The sequence below is a fragment of the Drosophila sulfurigaster genome, chromosome 3 (genome assembly GCF_023558435.1).
Source record: "Drosophila sulfurigaster albostrigata strain 15112-1811.04 chromosome 3, ASM2355843v2, whole genome shotgun sequence".
In the NCBI taxonomy this organism is placed as follows: domain Eukaryota; kingdom Metazoa; phylum Arthropoda; class Insecta; order Diptera; family Drosophilidae; genus Drosophila; species Drosophila sulfurigaster.
In genome coordinates, this window is record NC_084883.1 from 17,656,789 (window position 1) to 17,671,171 (window position 14,383).

Genomic DNA, 14,383 nt, shown 5'->3' on the forward strand with positions numbered 1-14,383 from the left:
AGCTTATTGCGGTCCCCTCTATTTGCTGCGCCCACAGTTAGCGAGGAGATCCTTCAAGCACCCCCAGCTACATTGGCACGCACACAACAGCGTTTGCTCTGTGTGTGTATTTGAGTATACAAGACTGTGTGTGTGTGTGCTTTGGCGAATTTGAATTTTGCCATCAGGCAAAGAAGTCGCCGTGGGCAACTCAACAACTCGGCAGCTTCGTTGGCTTCGTTTGTCGCTTGTCGTTATTTGTGCACGTCTGGCGATGCACTCGAGTGTTTAATTTGATTAATTTTGTCAAGTTTAAAGCAAATACAAATGTGCACTGTGCCAAATTTGTTGGCTTGCGTTGTTGCCAGGCAATTGGGTGCTTGCCACCGACGACACAGCGCCAGGGCCCCCAAAAAAGAAGCGAAACGCAAATTGGGTACTACCAGCGAAACAGGTGCAGTTGAATGCTCAGAAGGCAACAAACAACAAGAAAAAACGCCGAGAACTTCAACAAATTGTCCTTTTTCTGCTGTGTTAAAATAAACATTGAAGTGTTCAAGGCACAGCCTGAAAGTAGACAACAGTTTACGGAGCGTTTCACAGAGTTCATTAAAAATGTTGCATACTTTCAAGCTGCGAAATTAATTTCATCTTCTTTGGGTAGCTGTACCTAATATTTGTGTACTACTTAGCAGTCACTTAAGCCTGAGAGATTTCGTCATGCTGTGGAAGCAACAAAGTTATTTAGTGGCTGACAAATGTGCAAATTAATCACACACGTCCTACTAAATGATATTTTATGAGTCCTTGAGTGCACTATAATTACTGATGTTGAGTGATGAAGCGAAGTTTAAATGAATGGCAAGTTTATTCTAAGAACTGTCGAAAATAAACTACATAAATTGAGAAAAAAAATAAAATAAATAAATTCCTAATAAAAAAAATATAAAAGGAAACAAAAAAAATATATAGAGTAATAATATTATGGGCTACTCATTCTCTACAGTTACGAATAGATTATTAAAATGTAAAATAATTTCTTAAATTACACATATTATAGATATTTTTTTTTTATTTTTACATAAATGAGTGTAAGTTTGGTTTAATTTATTCACATTAGTTTTCTTTTTATATCCCTCAAAAAAGAATTGAATTTCATTTCCATTTTTTTTTTTTCAATTACAATATCGAATTACAAACCAACTTGATTTTCAGTTTTGTAATAGTTAAGCGAATAAGTGAATAAAAAACATGATAAAGCACTCAATTATAAATAATGACGAATAATTTAAATTGATATTATTATAATTTGAAAATATTACTTTATATTTATTGATACTAGCTTACTGCTACATATTTTTAATTTTAATTATATGTATTTTTTTATTTTAATTTTTTTTAAAATTAAATTTATCAACTTACCAAATCTCTGCCCGTGCTCACGTAGCTCTCGAGTGGACTGCAGGGCCGTTGCTTGTTGCCACCCATGAGGGCGCTGCTACCGCTGACTCCGCTGCCAATGGCTGTGTGATCGCACAACTTGGGCGTCTCGTAGTCGTAGATCTCGAGCATTAGGCGACGCTTGCCCTTGGTGCTCATCAAGGAGACGGCACTCTGTCTGTCCGAACTGACAACTGCAGCAGCCGAGGCACCTTGGCCATCTCGCCCCGATTTGCCACTCGATATGTAGTTGAGGCTATCCTTGATGCCGCCCAATTGTTTGCCAGCGGCCGAGCCTGGAGCACCAGCTCCACCTCCGACGCCGCCACCTTGATAGCCACTGTACTTGTTCTCCTGATTGAACACACTCGACTGGGTGGGACCATAGATGTAGGTGTCAACGGGATTCCAGGCATTGTCGATGTTGACGCGCAGATTGCGATTCAATTTCGGATTACTTGCACTGTAATAATAGCTGCCGTAGTTGCTTTGATTCAGCAGCGTCGGTTTGCCGCCATCAGCCGAGGAGGCAACGGGGGGCGGTGGTGGCGGTTGTCCGGTGGTCACACTGGTCGACTTGATGGGCAGGTAGGTGCCATAGCTGTCCCACATGCGCAGTCGGGTTATCCAAGGCGGCAGATCGCTCTACAATAAAGGAATGCAAAAAAAGTAAGGGAGAGGAAGAAAGGCAAAAAAGCATTAGGGAAAAAGTAAGCGCATGTTATTGTTTAATTCTCTTGTTGACATTATTATTGTGTTTCGCGCGGATAAACAAAAGTAACAAACGCGCAATTCCCCAGCCCATTCCCCTCAAGCTGCAGCTCGCATCCCTGAACAACGTCGCTGTCTCTTTCTCCAAGCATATCGTTGTCCTTTGTTTTAACGCATTTTCCATGCTTTCTCTCTCTCTCTCTCACTCTGATGTTTGTTTGCGCTTGTTCGCATTCCCTTAGTGTTAGTAATTCCCGCACCCACATTTCCCTTTTGCCCCTTCTTTCCCCCCGTGTTTGTCATATGTCACATATTCAACAGCAATGAGAGTCAGTTGCAAGTGTGAGTTATTTGTCTTTTCACGTTTTGTCACTGCTGTTGTCATGTTTTCATGTTGTTGTCCTCTTCTCTCCTCCCTTTGTTCCCCCTTCCACTGCATCGTCAACATCTTCAGCATACTGTTGTGTGCAGGCATTAAATATTTTTACTAGAAGCCTGTTTGGAATGTTTTCCTTTTCGTGTCTAGGCAGTGATTACTGTTGACTGTGTTAATAATGGAAAGACAGTAACAAACAGCTGCGGCTTCTGTGAGCTACCGAGGGAGCAGGGCTGGAAAGGACCAAGGCGTGACGCAGAACTGTAGAAAACACGCCTCGAGCACATTGGCTTATAATTTTGATTGTCTACGAGTATTCTATTGCACTTTTTTTCCTTATTATTCTTTCTCTCTTACCATCTCTCTTAGTCCATGTTTTATTCCCCATTTTTTCTCGAGTAAATTAGCTTTCAGATTTGCGCTCTAATTCTGTCACTTATGTTTTTATTTGCACGCATTCTTTAAAGTAATATAATCTCATTAAGCTTCAACTTTTCGTATTTTATTATAGATTTTTTAATCTTTTATATTAATATTCATATTTGTATTTATAAAAATTGTGATTCTTCAACATTTTTTTAAGGGTATGATTAATGAGTAATGAATATTATTTGTTTTGTGTTTTTACTTCTGAAACTAATTTTGATGTTGTTCTTTAATATTGTTAGGATATTGGACATAAGTTTCTTATTTTGAGCTTTTTAGGGTTAATAAATTTTTACGCTAAGTCGAGAAGTGCAAGAAATCTTCAACTAAAATAGTGAATCTTGATATTATAATCGAATATTATGTAAGGTTATTATCAGATTATAATTTAATGAACCAAATAAAGTTCAGAACTAATTTTGTCTTTAGCTTTAATTTGTATTTCTAGAATTTTTTCAGCATATCTTGTATTACTTTTTTGTCGCATCTGGCAGAAGTGACAAAATGTGGTTTTCCCCGCTTTCCCTCTGTCTTTGAAGTACTGAAGTTAACTTGTAAAGCTGCTAAGTGACTTTCAATTGGTTTTGTTGTAAGCCCAAGTCGCGTCGCGTTCGCCTACTTTGCAGTCAGGGGCGTGAGTTTCGCAAATTTGTTGCTTTTACTATGCACACACATACACATACATATATCTCCCCCTAATTTTCACGTAGTCCATCACATCAACTGGGATTCCTGGAGGGGACTTGGGGAAATGTCACCACTTGTGTGCGGCTCTCATAAATGTCGCGGCATTAATTCTAATGGTTTTTCTCAACATTGTTCTGCAATTTCCCAATGATGTAGCTTGCGCTCTCCTGGTTGAGCTCTTGCTCAATGTTTTTATTTGAAATTTTAACTTTGCTTCTTAATTTAAAAAGTTTGCTCGCTTTTTGTTTTGCGCAAATTCCCTCTCAACTTATTTTTATTTTGCTTCTTTCTTCGTACCCAAAATGCCAGAGCACCCACGTAGCAACTGTCCTCCCCCTTGATCTGCCTGCCCTCTTCCCTCCGCACACTCCTCTCCCAGGAGCTAACTGCTGTTACTCCAAGTGTTGATTGTCGTTGTTGCTGCTGCTGTTATACCTGCTGTTTGTTTTTGTCGCTTTTGTTGCTGTTGCAAAATTCATGAACTGTTTTTGCTGCTACTTTTGCCTCTGTTCCTGCCCCTGTTTTATTTTACACATATTTCTGTTCTGTCACTTTTTATTGTGCCACCGGCGTGGGTGTAAGTAGGGATAGGGCAGGGGAAGGTGGGAGTTCTGGTGTTACTCTGCAAAAAGTTGTTGTTGCTGCTGGCAGCTTTTCATTTTTACCTTTTTCCTTGGCAATTTTAAAGTGTAGGTGAGTGAGGCAACTGCAATTGACACGGACAACTGCAGTCAGCAGGAAGGACACGAGCAATTGTTTAAGGATTGAAGAGCAACTGAAACTGGACTGACGCGTTGCAGGTAGGTGGAGAACGAAAGCGAGTTCTTGAACTCTATTCCATTGCTTGAGCTTCTCATTGGGATTTATAAAATTAATTGGCACTTCTTTCGTATTTATGTCCTAACAGTTTGTAAAGTCACTTGGCGAAATGAATTAGATGTCTCCTCTTTCAGAGAGTGTCTAGACAGAAAAAGACCTTGAAAAAGTTGGAGCAATTTATATGTCAAGTCTGTCTCTATAACGTGCAAGTGGATGTGCTCACATACGATAAGTAATTGAGGTGACAACAAAAAGAAAGCAGACATTTGATCCTTAAGCTCGCAAAGTTTAAATAGCTGTGGTAAGCTGTTAACAGTATCCTATGTGTCCCAAATGTTTAGCAACACTTCCGCAATTGTGACAAGCATTTTCCAACACTTAATCGCACGAAATTGACGTTAAACAGCACGCAGCTATTTGGTGTTTTGCAACATTAAATTTGTGGTAGTAGATTGGGGTAAACATTTTCCAACACTCACTCAGATGAAACTGACATTTACAAAAATTTTTTTTACATTAACTTACTTTAACAATATTTTATTATAATGGAATATATTATTACAAACATGGTAGCGATAAATTTCTAACAAAATGGAGAATATTTTTTGTATGTTGCACTCATACCGTCAAAAGAAATTAATCATCAGAGTCATTACTTATAGACATCGGAAGAAATCACATTATTAAGGAAACAAATTATACATCGAATAATACACTTCTTTTCATTTGTAAAGATGTCTCTTTATTTATCTTACGAGTGGAAGCAAGCTCTGTAAGCCTACTATTGTAAGCTAAATTTATTGCAATAGTGCACAATTTAAAATCAATATCGTTGTGTTTCTATTCCAACATTTTGTATTAAATTAACACTATTGAAATTTCAATGGCAAGTATTAAAAGTTGTTTGCTTTCAGATTTATGTAAATATGTTACTAACATGTCTCTGCAATGTTAAACAACTGTTAGTGCGCTGTTACCTACAGCATATACCCTGTTAATTGCCCTACATAATCATTTAATTCACTCATCGCTAAACCTTTGACTCTGTCGCTGAGGTGAGCTCAGAGAACTCGGGTCGTTAAAGATATGTATTTACATGTGCATGGATGTTGTAGTTTTCACTTACAGTTATATCCACCTTGACACAGTTTACAGGCCGTTAGACAACGAACAAGGCACATTAAAAATGCACGCACGACACGAGAGGTGTTGCCTTTGTTTTCGCAGTCGTTTTGTCGCGTTGCACAACACTACAACTAAACACAGTTGCTGTTATTGTTATTGTTTTTGTTGCCGTTGCCGTTGCAGTTGCTGACAGTGTCGCATTTTGACGCAGTTTCTTTTGCCCGCTGGGCAGACTTCACAGTTAAAGAGAGAGTGTTGAAAATCCTTTCGGCCACATTCTACACTCACCGCTTGCTGCAGCTTTCTATGTGGCATGCCCCATACCTTGGCTCTTGAAGTCTTTCACTTAATTATAAATTGTATGCGACTTTATTTGTGTGTGCGTGTGTGTTTGCTTTTGTTGCTGTCGTTACACACACACACACACACACACGCATACACACAACAAACGGGGCAGGCAGCATTTTAATTGGGTGAGAAGACAAAGTGTCGCTCGACTGGCACTAATAGCCAGTATATAGAATGGAGTGGCATATAGTGCGATATAGAAATCAAGACAATAGACAAGTGAATCCACCGTTGGCATAGAACGCGACGCGTTTAAGCGCACAATGCAAACAACTCGGATACTTCAGCTGCTTGCCTGCCTGCTGCCTGCTCCATATAGCCCTCTTTCCCTTCTGCCTCCCCAGCCCACCCACAATACACATTTTATGCATTTATGCAAACTGTTACAGTTGAACCTCCCCATCGCCTCAAACGCTTTCACTCACCCGTCCCAGCGTATTGTTGTCGTGTATCGCCTGCTGCAGTATCTGCAGATTGTAGCTGGTGAACGATAACCAAATCAGGTCACCAGGATATCCGTGAAAGTGGTACGTGCATGTTGTGTTCGGCGGAAGCGTGTGACGCGGACTCACAATGCGTCCCATGCGGCCGCGACGTGAGAACAGCACATCATCTGCAAAAGAAGATCGAGCGAGACAGCATTAGTGACACATGTATGACAGCGAGTGCGAGAGAGATAAATACAGATTATGTGGGTGTGTGTAGGTGATGTATCTGTGTGTGTTTGTGTGTGTGCTGTCAACTCACGGCCGTTTTTTAATATACTCTAAGAACGTTGTATGACAAGCGGCTTACATGTGATTTAGGTTAATTTACACTCGTCTCCTCTCAGCTCTCTGCGATTCGAGTAGTTTTTCCCATTTCCCCACATTCATATTCACACTCATTTGCGTGGGTGGGAGATTCGTAAGATTTTTACAAAATGATTAACTATAGGCAGCAAATGTTTCTCAACAAGTTGAAGCATAAGAAAACTACATTCAACATACATGTCCGTTATTTATGTCCCGGTTTTTAAATAGGTTAACAATTGGGAGCAAGCTGTGCTTAGTTTATATTTCATGAAGCCGATTCAGTATCGAAATGAATGTACATAAATTGATAAATATATTATTATATATTATTCATATATTTTTAAAATTAAAACCAAGTATCGGCATTTGAAGCAACCTACCAACACTGTTTCAAATTTATCACTTTAAGAGACATTATATTATTATATCATTAAAAGAAAAGGTATTTAAATCTGAATTACAATGATTTCTATCATTTCAGTATTAATAGATTTGTGCATAATTCGGGACAACAATTTAGATATTTTTGTGAAGTTGAAAATATCATTATAAAAAAATAAGAATTTAGATTCGAGTGGACTGAACTGCATGCAACCCGTTTCCAATAAAACCATATTCTAAAAAAATAACATAAATATACTACAATACACCAAAGGCAAATCTATAATACTCTTTCACTGTATGGGTAGTAGATATAATAAAATATCTTAATATAGTTTAATTTGAATTAAGGATGATTTTTCTTCCAAATTCTAAAAGTTATTTTATATCATTAAATCTATATTCATTGTTTCAGTGAAATTAAATAAATATATTTGCATTTAATTTATATTTATAAATAAATTTACATTTATATCAATGAAACCTTGTGCGGTTATATTTCATCCTTTTTCCTAGCGAAATTCCCATTAATTCAGCAGATGAAACACGTGAAATATGGAGCTTGTTAAATCCGTATGTTGAGATGTTGCAATTGCAACACTTGGCATTAATTAAAGTTGTCCAAAGAGCCAAAGCAAATGGAAGTGGAAGTGGCACTGGCAGTGGAATGAAATAAACGAAAAGCCACGAGAACCGAGCAAACAACATGCGGAGCAGTTGAGCGCCGTCAGTCAAGGGACAACTTTGGCAACTTTTGCTTCAAGTGACAAATTAAAAACGGCAAAGAGAAAAAAAATCGAACAAGCCCGAAAGCGAAAAGCAGAGAGCACAAAGAAAAACCTCCAAAGCAAAAGGCAAGCAAAGTCGCTCTTCAATTGCTAAAAGTCGCACGATTTGTTGCAATGCGGCATCAAGAGAACACATCGAGTAGCTGTGTGGCAAGCTTGTCGTGGGTGGCTTGAGTGCCGCCTTTCCTCTCTCTTCTCTCTCTCCATGAAGGAGGCAAACGTCAACGGTATCGATGATAACACCTGGGCCAAGAACGTTGCTCCTAACTGCTGCGACAGCTTTTCAACTTCAAGTTGATGTAGCGCCAAAGAGTTTTGATGTGCCGCTTCGAGTGGCAGCAGTTGTTGGCAAAAGTTGCAGCTGCCACAAAGGCAAAAGTTGCCCAGCTGGACGGTGAGGATAGAAAGCAGAGAATTGTGAGAATTGTGCTGCGTCGTCGTAGACTTCAGACTCTTTTATTTTGGATGCTATGGCTATGACTCTATTACTCCCACATGTGTGTTGTGTGTGTGCTGTGCCTCGTGCCACACACACACACACGCATCTAATACATTTTTATGAGCTTTTTATTGTCACATTGCGCTGGTTGCGCCCATTAAAGCGAATGCGAAACGGCTGAGAGCCACTTAAGACGGCTTTAAGCAATGTTTCCAGCCTTTAAGACTCAAATTTTGCCATATTTGCACCATCAACATAAGAGTTGCCCATAAAAAGGGCTGCTAAGGATAATAGGCACATTAGAGATGTATGCCAAGGATATACAAAGCTTCCTCAATATGCTAGAAACAATGCATGTGCAAAGTTAATCAACATTAATTAACAATGGTACAAAGGAGAGGCATTGAGTATCGATTGAGAATAATTGAGAAAACCATTTAAGTTTTCAAGGAGAGGAAATGTAGTTTTAAGTAATTATAAACAATTACTAATGGATCAGTAATTACTTGTTTATAACTACAATTAGTCGTATTTAAGTAATTATTTATGAATTAATAATTTGTTTCAAAAGATTAATTTGTGTGGTCAGAAAAGACTTTAAAAAGAATAGAAATATTAAAACGAAAATAATTTATTATTTATGTACTAATGCCAGAGAGAAACAGTTATTATTATTCATATTTATTTTAAGGGGCAATAGAAAAATTTGAATTATGTCTGATTCACATTTAATTTTCGAATGTACCACTTTTTTATGGTATATAAAGACTATAAATACGAGTCTGACAAATAATTTAATTTAACTCTGTCATTTCTATGCCAAAATTCAAGACTTTATCTAAAAAATTACGCTTGTATTCGATTTTCCTCAATTTGTTATAATAATCTATGGGTAGCGGGTATAAAAACATATGTACATACTACAGTAACTATAGTTAAACGCAAAAAATGCTTATATAAAAAAAAAACTACTATTTTTGTAATATAAGGTTGGCCAAAAAGTCTTGCGGTATTTTTATTGAATTTTCCATTGTTCATAAAATTGGTTATAATAATGCGATTTAAGTCAAATATGCGCCGTTTTGTTCGATGACGAGTTCCCAACGAGATGCCAACTTCATAATGCCCCTCTTATAGAAGCTCTCTTTTCATTGGCAAAAAAACTCGGAGAGCCAATTTTCACAGGACTCTCTTGACTCTCTCTCTGATGAAAGACAATTCGGTCTCTGTTGATCAAAGATGGACTCTTCTGCATGATTGCTGCATTCAAGCGGTCCAGTACAGGTCCGAATTGAGCGTTTGGCCATAGGGGAGCAGCTCATAGTGGATGATTCCCTGCTAATCCCACCAATCACACAGAAGAACCTTCCTGGCCGTCAATCCAGGCTTGGCCACCGTCTAGGCAGCTTCACCGCTTTTCGACCACAACCGTTTGCGCTTCACGTTGTCGTAAGTGATCCACTTTTCATCGCCAGTCACCATCCGCTTCAAAAACAGGTCGATTTTGTTGCGATTCAGAAGCGATTCGCATGCATCCATACGGTCAAAAATGTTTTTTTGCGTCAATTCGTGTGGCACCCATACATCGAGCTTTTTTTTTTGAATCCAAGCTTCTTCAAATGGTTTAAAACGGTTTGATGTCTCATGCCCAGCTCTTGGCCGATGCTACGGCGCTACTATGCCGATCTCTTTCGATCAATTCAGCGATTTTATGGCAATTTTCGACGACAGGCCTTCCTTATATATACATCAAAGGTAATGTGAGCTTCTTCTTAATTAGAGCAATGTCAATGCACTTTTATGCATTTGTTAAATTTTAATTCATCTTTATTTTTATTTTGATTTTTTAAGAGCAGTTACTAGAAAATCAATGAAATAATTGGGATCTATATCCATAGTTGACTTATAGAGCAATAAATACGAATATGAACACATATTTCAATAAAAATATTCAAATGAAAAATAGGCCCTATGCTAAATTGAGGCACATAAACTATGCGTTGCACCCATTAAGAGATAGAAGCGAATTGCATTTTAAATGGCTTCAGGACAATGGATTCCACATGCACCCAATCGCAACAATGCATCCGATTGTCTCGACTAATTGTTTGAACGCATTAAATATAATGCAGCATAAACAAAAACAAATGCAAAAATCGAAACACACACATATGTAAGTAGATGTGGAGTTCGTTATGTGTATGGATATCGATATGGATATGGTTGCCTGGGGGCAATTGTATTTAATTTGCACAGAGGCGAAAAAGCAAATCGAAAAATAACAAAAACCTAACAAGCAATCAAACAACAGAGTCAAACGAAATGCCACTCAATCAAGCCACACATCAAGAGTGTGGGAGAGAGAGAGAGAGGAGTAGATAAAGAGAGAGAGGGAAAGAGAGATGAGGGAGTGTCCCACTCTCTTGGCCGCGCAATCAATAAAACTAACACCCCATAATTTAATGCCGAAATGCGTTGCGCACACAATTACGACTACATTTTGTGGGCTCGCGGCCGCAAAAACCCAAATGCACTCTAATAATAAATCGCAAAAATAACAATTTTATTGCCACGCTTGCGGTTCACCAGCCAGCGAACTACACACAGTACAATTCCCAATTCCACTCTCTCTTTCTCTCTTTCTCTTCCCAAACTATGCAAGAGGAGAACGTGGTTCGATAGTCGCGTCGCGTCGCTGCGAGTTGAGTTTCAGTTTATGGCACGCTGATAAGCATATTATTATTATTGCTACTATTACGGCACAGGTCCATTGACTCCAACACCCAACTGGCAACTGGCAACTGGCAACTCGCAACTCTGACAGCGATTCCGATTCCGGGTCTTGAATTATTTCTGTGCGCGCCATTGTGATGTTGTATTGGGCAGCAATGGCGGCGCTGCCGTCGCCGTCGCCATTTTGTATGCCCTCGAAATTTATTACCCGCCACTGCAGCTGAGATCGAAACTTGGCCACACTCTCCACTCACCATTCTCCACTCCCCAGTCTCCACTTGGAATGTAATTTTGACCGTGTGAGCCAACGTATAACGTTAACTAATTCACATGGTGCACAAAATGGCAATGATTACATTTCATATAAGCAATACAGTATGAATTGCCAAACACGAGTGTCGAGTGCTCGAGTGCCCAAGTGTTTTGAGTGTTGTGAGTGCCCACTGTGAATATTGCTGTACTATATGTTCAGTATTTGTTTTTAAATCACAGCACTTTTCAATCACTCTCTCTCACTCTCATGTGGTCTCGAATTTAACTCTGCTTGTGTGTGCATTATATTTGCCCTTTGCTCTGCTCTGCTCCAATTTTCAATTGGCAGTTTTGATGGCAGATTTTGATGCGTATTTTTGGTTAAAAATAAAAATGGCAACTATGCAACTCATACAAAAACAGTTGACATTATTCTACTGAGCTGCAACTTTGTGCAACAAAATATTATTGAAATGTATTTTCGCTCGTTATTAGATATCCTTTTGATTTTTTCATTGATAGTTGCGGCGCTTTAAATTTGTCTGACCGTGATTGTAATTTGTGATAAATCTCAGAAATGAATTAATATCAAGTTTACTGACAAATAATGTTGTAAGATCTCTGAAAATTAATTCATAAATTTATATTGATATTGTAATTCTGTATATTTCAACTACTTCATTTAAATTTTATATATTTAAAGAGGTTTAAAATGTTATTTCTTCTAAATTGTTTAATTATTTGCATTATTTGTAAAATTACATTTTAATTATAAATTTACTAAAAATATAAAGTTGACAAATTTAAAATTGTAATTTATACATTTAAACTTCTTTTTTAATATGCGTTATATAAACATTTTACTTTTGCATGAAATACTGTCATAAAGAACAATTTCCGACACATTATTTTAAAGTACAATTAATGTGATTAACTCAAAGTGAGTTCAACATTAAATGTCACTTCAAAGTAAGTGTTGCAGTCATATTTAATAAACATGTGAGACTGATAGTCTTGGCAATTGAAATTATTCCAAAAAAGAGACAATGCAAATGATTTTCCTGCAGTAAATAAAAAACATGACATAAATAAGAAATAAGCCTCGAACAGTGAAATTAATTTACGGGTCAATAAACAAAAGCAAGTCAATCATGTTTTTCGGCGGAAATTTACAAACTTTGGCACTCATTCAAACATGTATGGATAAATGTTTATTAGGATATTATTGTTTATGGGGCAATGGCAAGCAAAACAAGTCAGAGGGTTGGCGAGTAAATTTCAATTAATATGCTGCAGCATGCGCCTAGGGGCGATAATCAATTTGGCTGATGTACTATATTTGTGATTAGGCCAATAATTAGGCCAGAAATAAGCAAAGAAATGCTGCAGCACTGCGAATGCTGACTAATTGCAAACATTTTGTTTTCGCAGCAATAAAATAGCCACTGGCTACCCTTTTTTTCCCTCTCAGTAGCATAGATGAGATGTTCTTGATTGCTTTTATTGGTAGCTAAGACAATAATTGAATCGCCTGGATGGCTGCCCAATCACGTGTGGACAATGTCGAGTCAACAAAGTTCTTCACAATAAATAAATATGACAAATATTTGCCAGATTTATCTGCAGCATCAATCGGAGAAGAAGAAGAAGAACAAGAGGAGAAGTAATAAAAAATAGCATGCAAATAATACTTAAAGTTTATAGTCTGTCAGTTTGGCTGCACACACACACACACATATCCCATTCACAAAATTCGTGTTTAAATATTTATATTACATAAAGGCACACACACATTGGATGTACAAATAAAATGTTGCTGTTATGTGCAAATATGCTAATTTGTTGTTTGCACATCACATCCCACACACACACGCACACACACACGCACACATTGACATGCCCTTTAGTTGGCTCTGTCATCTGGATCGACTTTATGCATTTTGTCGCTGATTGCAAACAAAATTGCAACTCAATAAGCAAACTAAACAACGGCAAATTCAACTACTACTCTATGCAGTATGCAGTGTCTGTCCCTCTCCCCCCCTCCTACCGCCGCCCACCCACACTCTGATATCCAACCTCGCCTTTTGTCTGCCAAATCAGCCAGGCAATGACCTCATTTGAATGCATGCGCTGCCATTGTGGTTCGATTTTATGGCAAAATTCTAATAAAAGACGTTTCCGTGTTCATTTTCTCCCCAATTCTGCAACATTTTATAGAGTTTCCGCTTTTAGTTAAAGGCGCACATCCATTGGCTGTGCAAATCAGATAATATAAATGGCCTCTGCCATGCGTTCATTGTTGCAACCATTTCTAGTCCACACAAAACCGACAAAGTTCTAATTTCACAATGAAATTCGTGTTCAGCATTTAAGAACTAACTGAAAACATGGTTTTCGTAATTATATAAGGTATATTCGTCATATTATTTAAAATCTTATTTTACATATATTAATATAATCTGCATTGCTAGTTTTTAAATGCAGTTTAAAAAATATTATATTGATTTAAAATATATAAAGAGGTATAATATTAATATTATTTAATAATTTTAAAAATATACGTGTATTTAGATATTTATTTAAATGTTGTTTCAAGTTATTATAATTTAATTATAAATATATGACTATTGTTAATATCCTTTTATTAACTAATTTAAGCCAACACATTTTAAATTTAAAGATTTAAAAACTAACTAAAAAGATTACCTAATATTTATTTTAGCTTTTTCTGAAATTTATTTTTTGTTGAATCACAAATAAATCTGTTTTTAATTTTATTAAAGCCAACAACATTTAAACTTCTTTAAAACTAACTGAAATCTTGCTTTATAATTATACCAGCATTATTTGTAATTCATGCTAATTAAAACAAATATTCTCTCAATATTATGCTGAAAACTTTACCAAATATTCATATTAGCATTTTCTGCAATTTATTTTAATTAAACAACAAATATTTGTAACTTAATACAAAATATATGTTTATTAACGAACTGAAAGCTTGGCTTAATAAACATATCAGTTTTTCTAATAAATTCTAATTTAAACGTATACTTTTTTTTAATATTATTTAACATCTCTT

General features: G+C 37.0%; 1 protein-coding gene across 4 annotated transcripts in view; it reads right to left on the reverse strand.

The window, feature by feature from the left end:
* The window catches only part of LOC133844321 (uncharacterized), a 76,778-nt gene that overhangs the window by 9,282 nt on the left and 53,113 nt on the right, over positions 1 to 14,383 (reverse strand). For 2 of the 4 annotated variants that reach the window (XM_062278250.1, XM_062278251.1), the window contains 2 exons: positions 6,337 to 6,524; positions 1,402 to 2,064 (listed from right to left, as the gene is read on the reverse strand). In XM_062278250.1, coding sequence (XP_062134234.1) covers positions 1,402 to 2,064; positions 6,337 to 6,524 — 851 coding nt within the window. The remainder of the gene's footprint in view (positions 1 to 1,401; positions 2,065 to 6,336; positions 6,525 to 14,383) is intronic. The other 2 variants (XM_062278252.1, XM_062278253.1) reach the window with 1 other exon arrangement.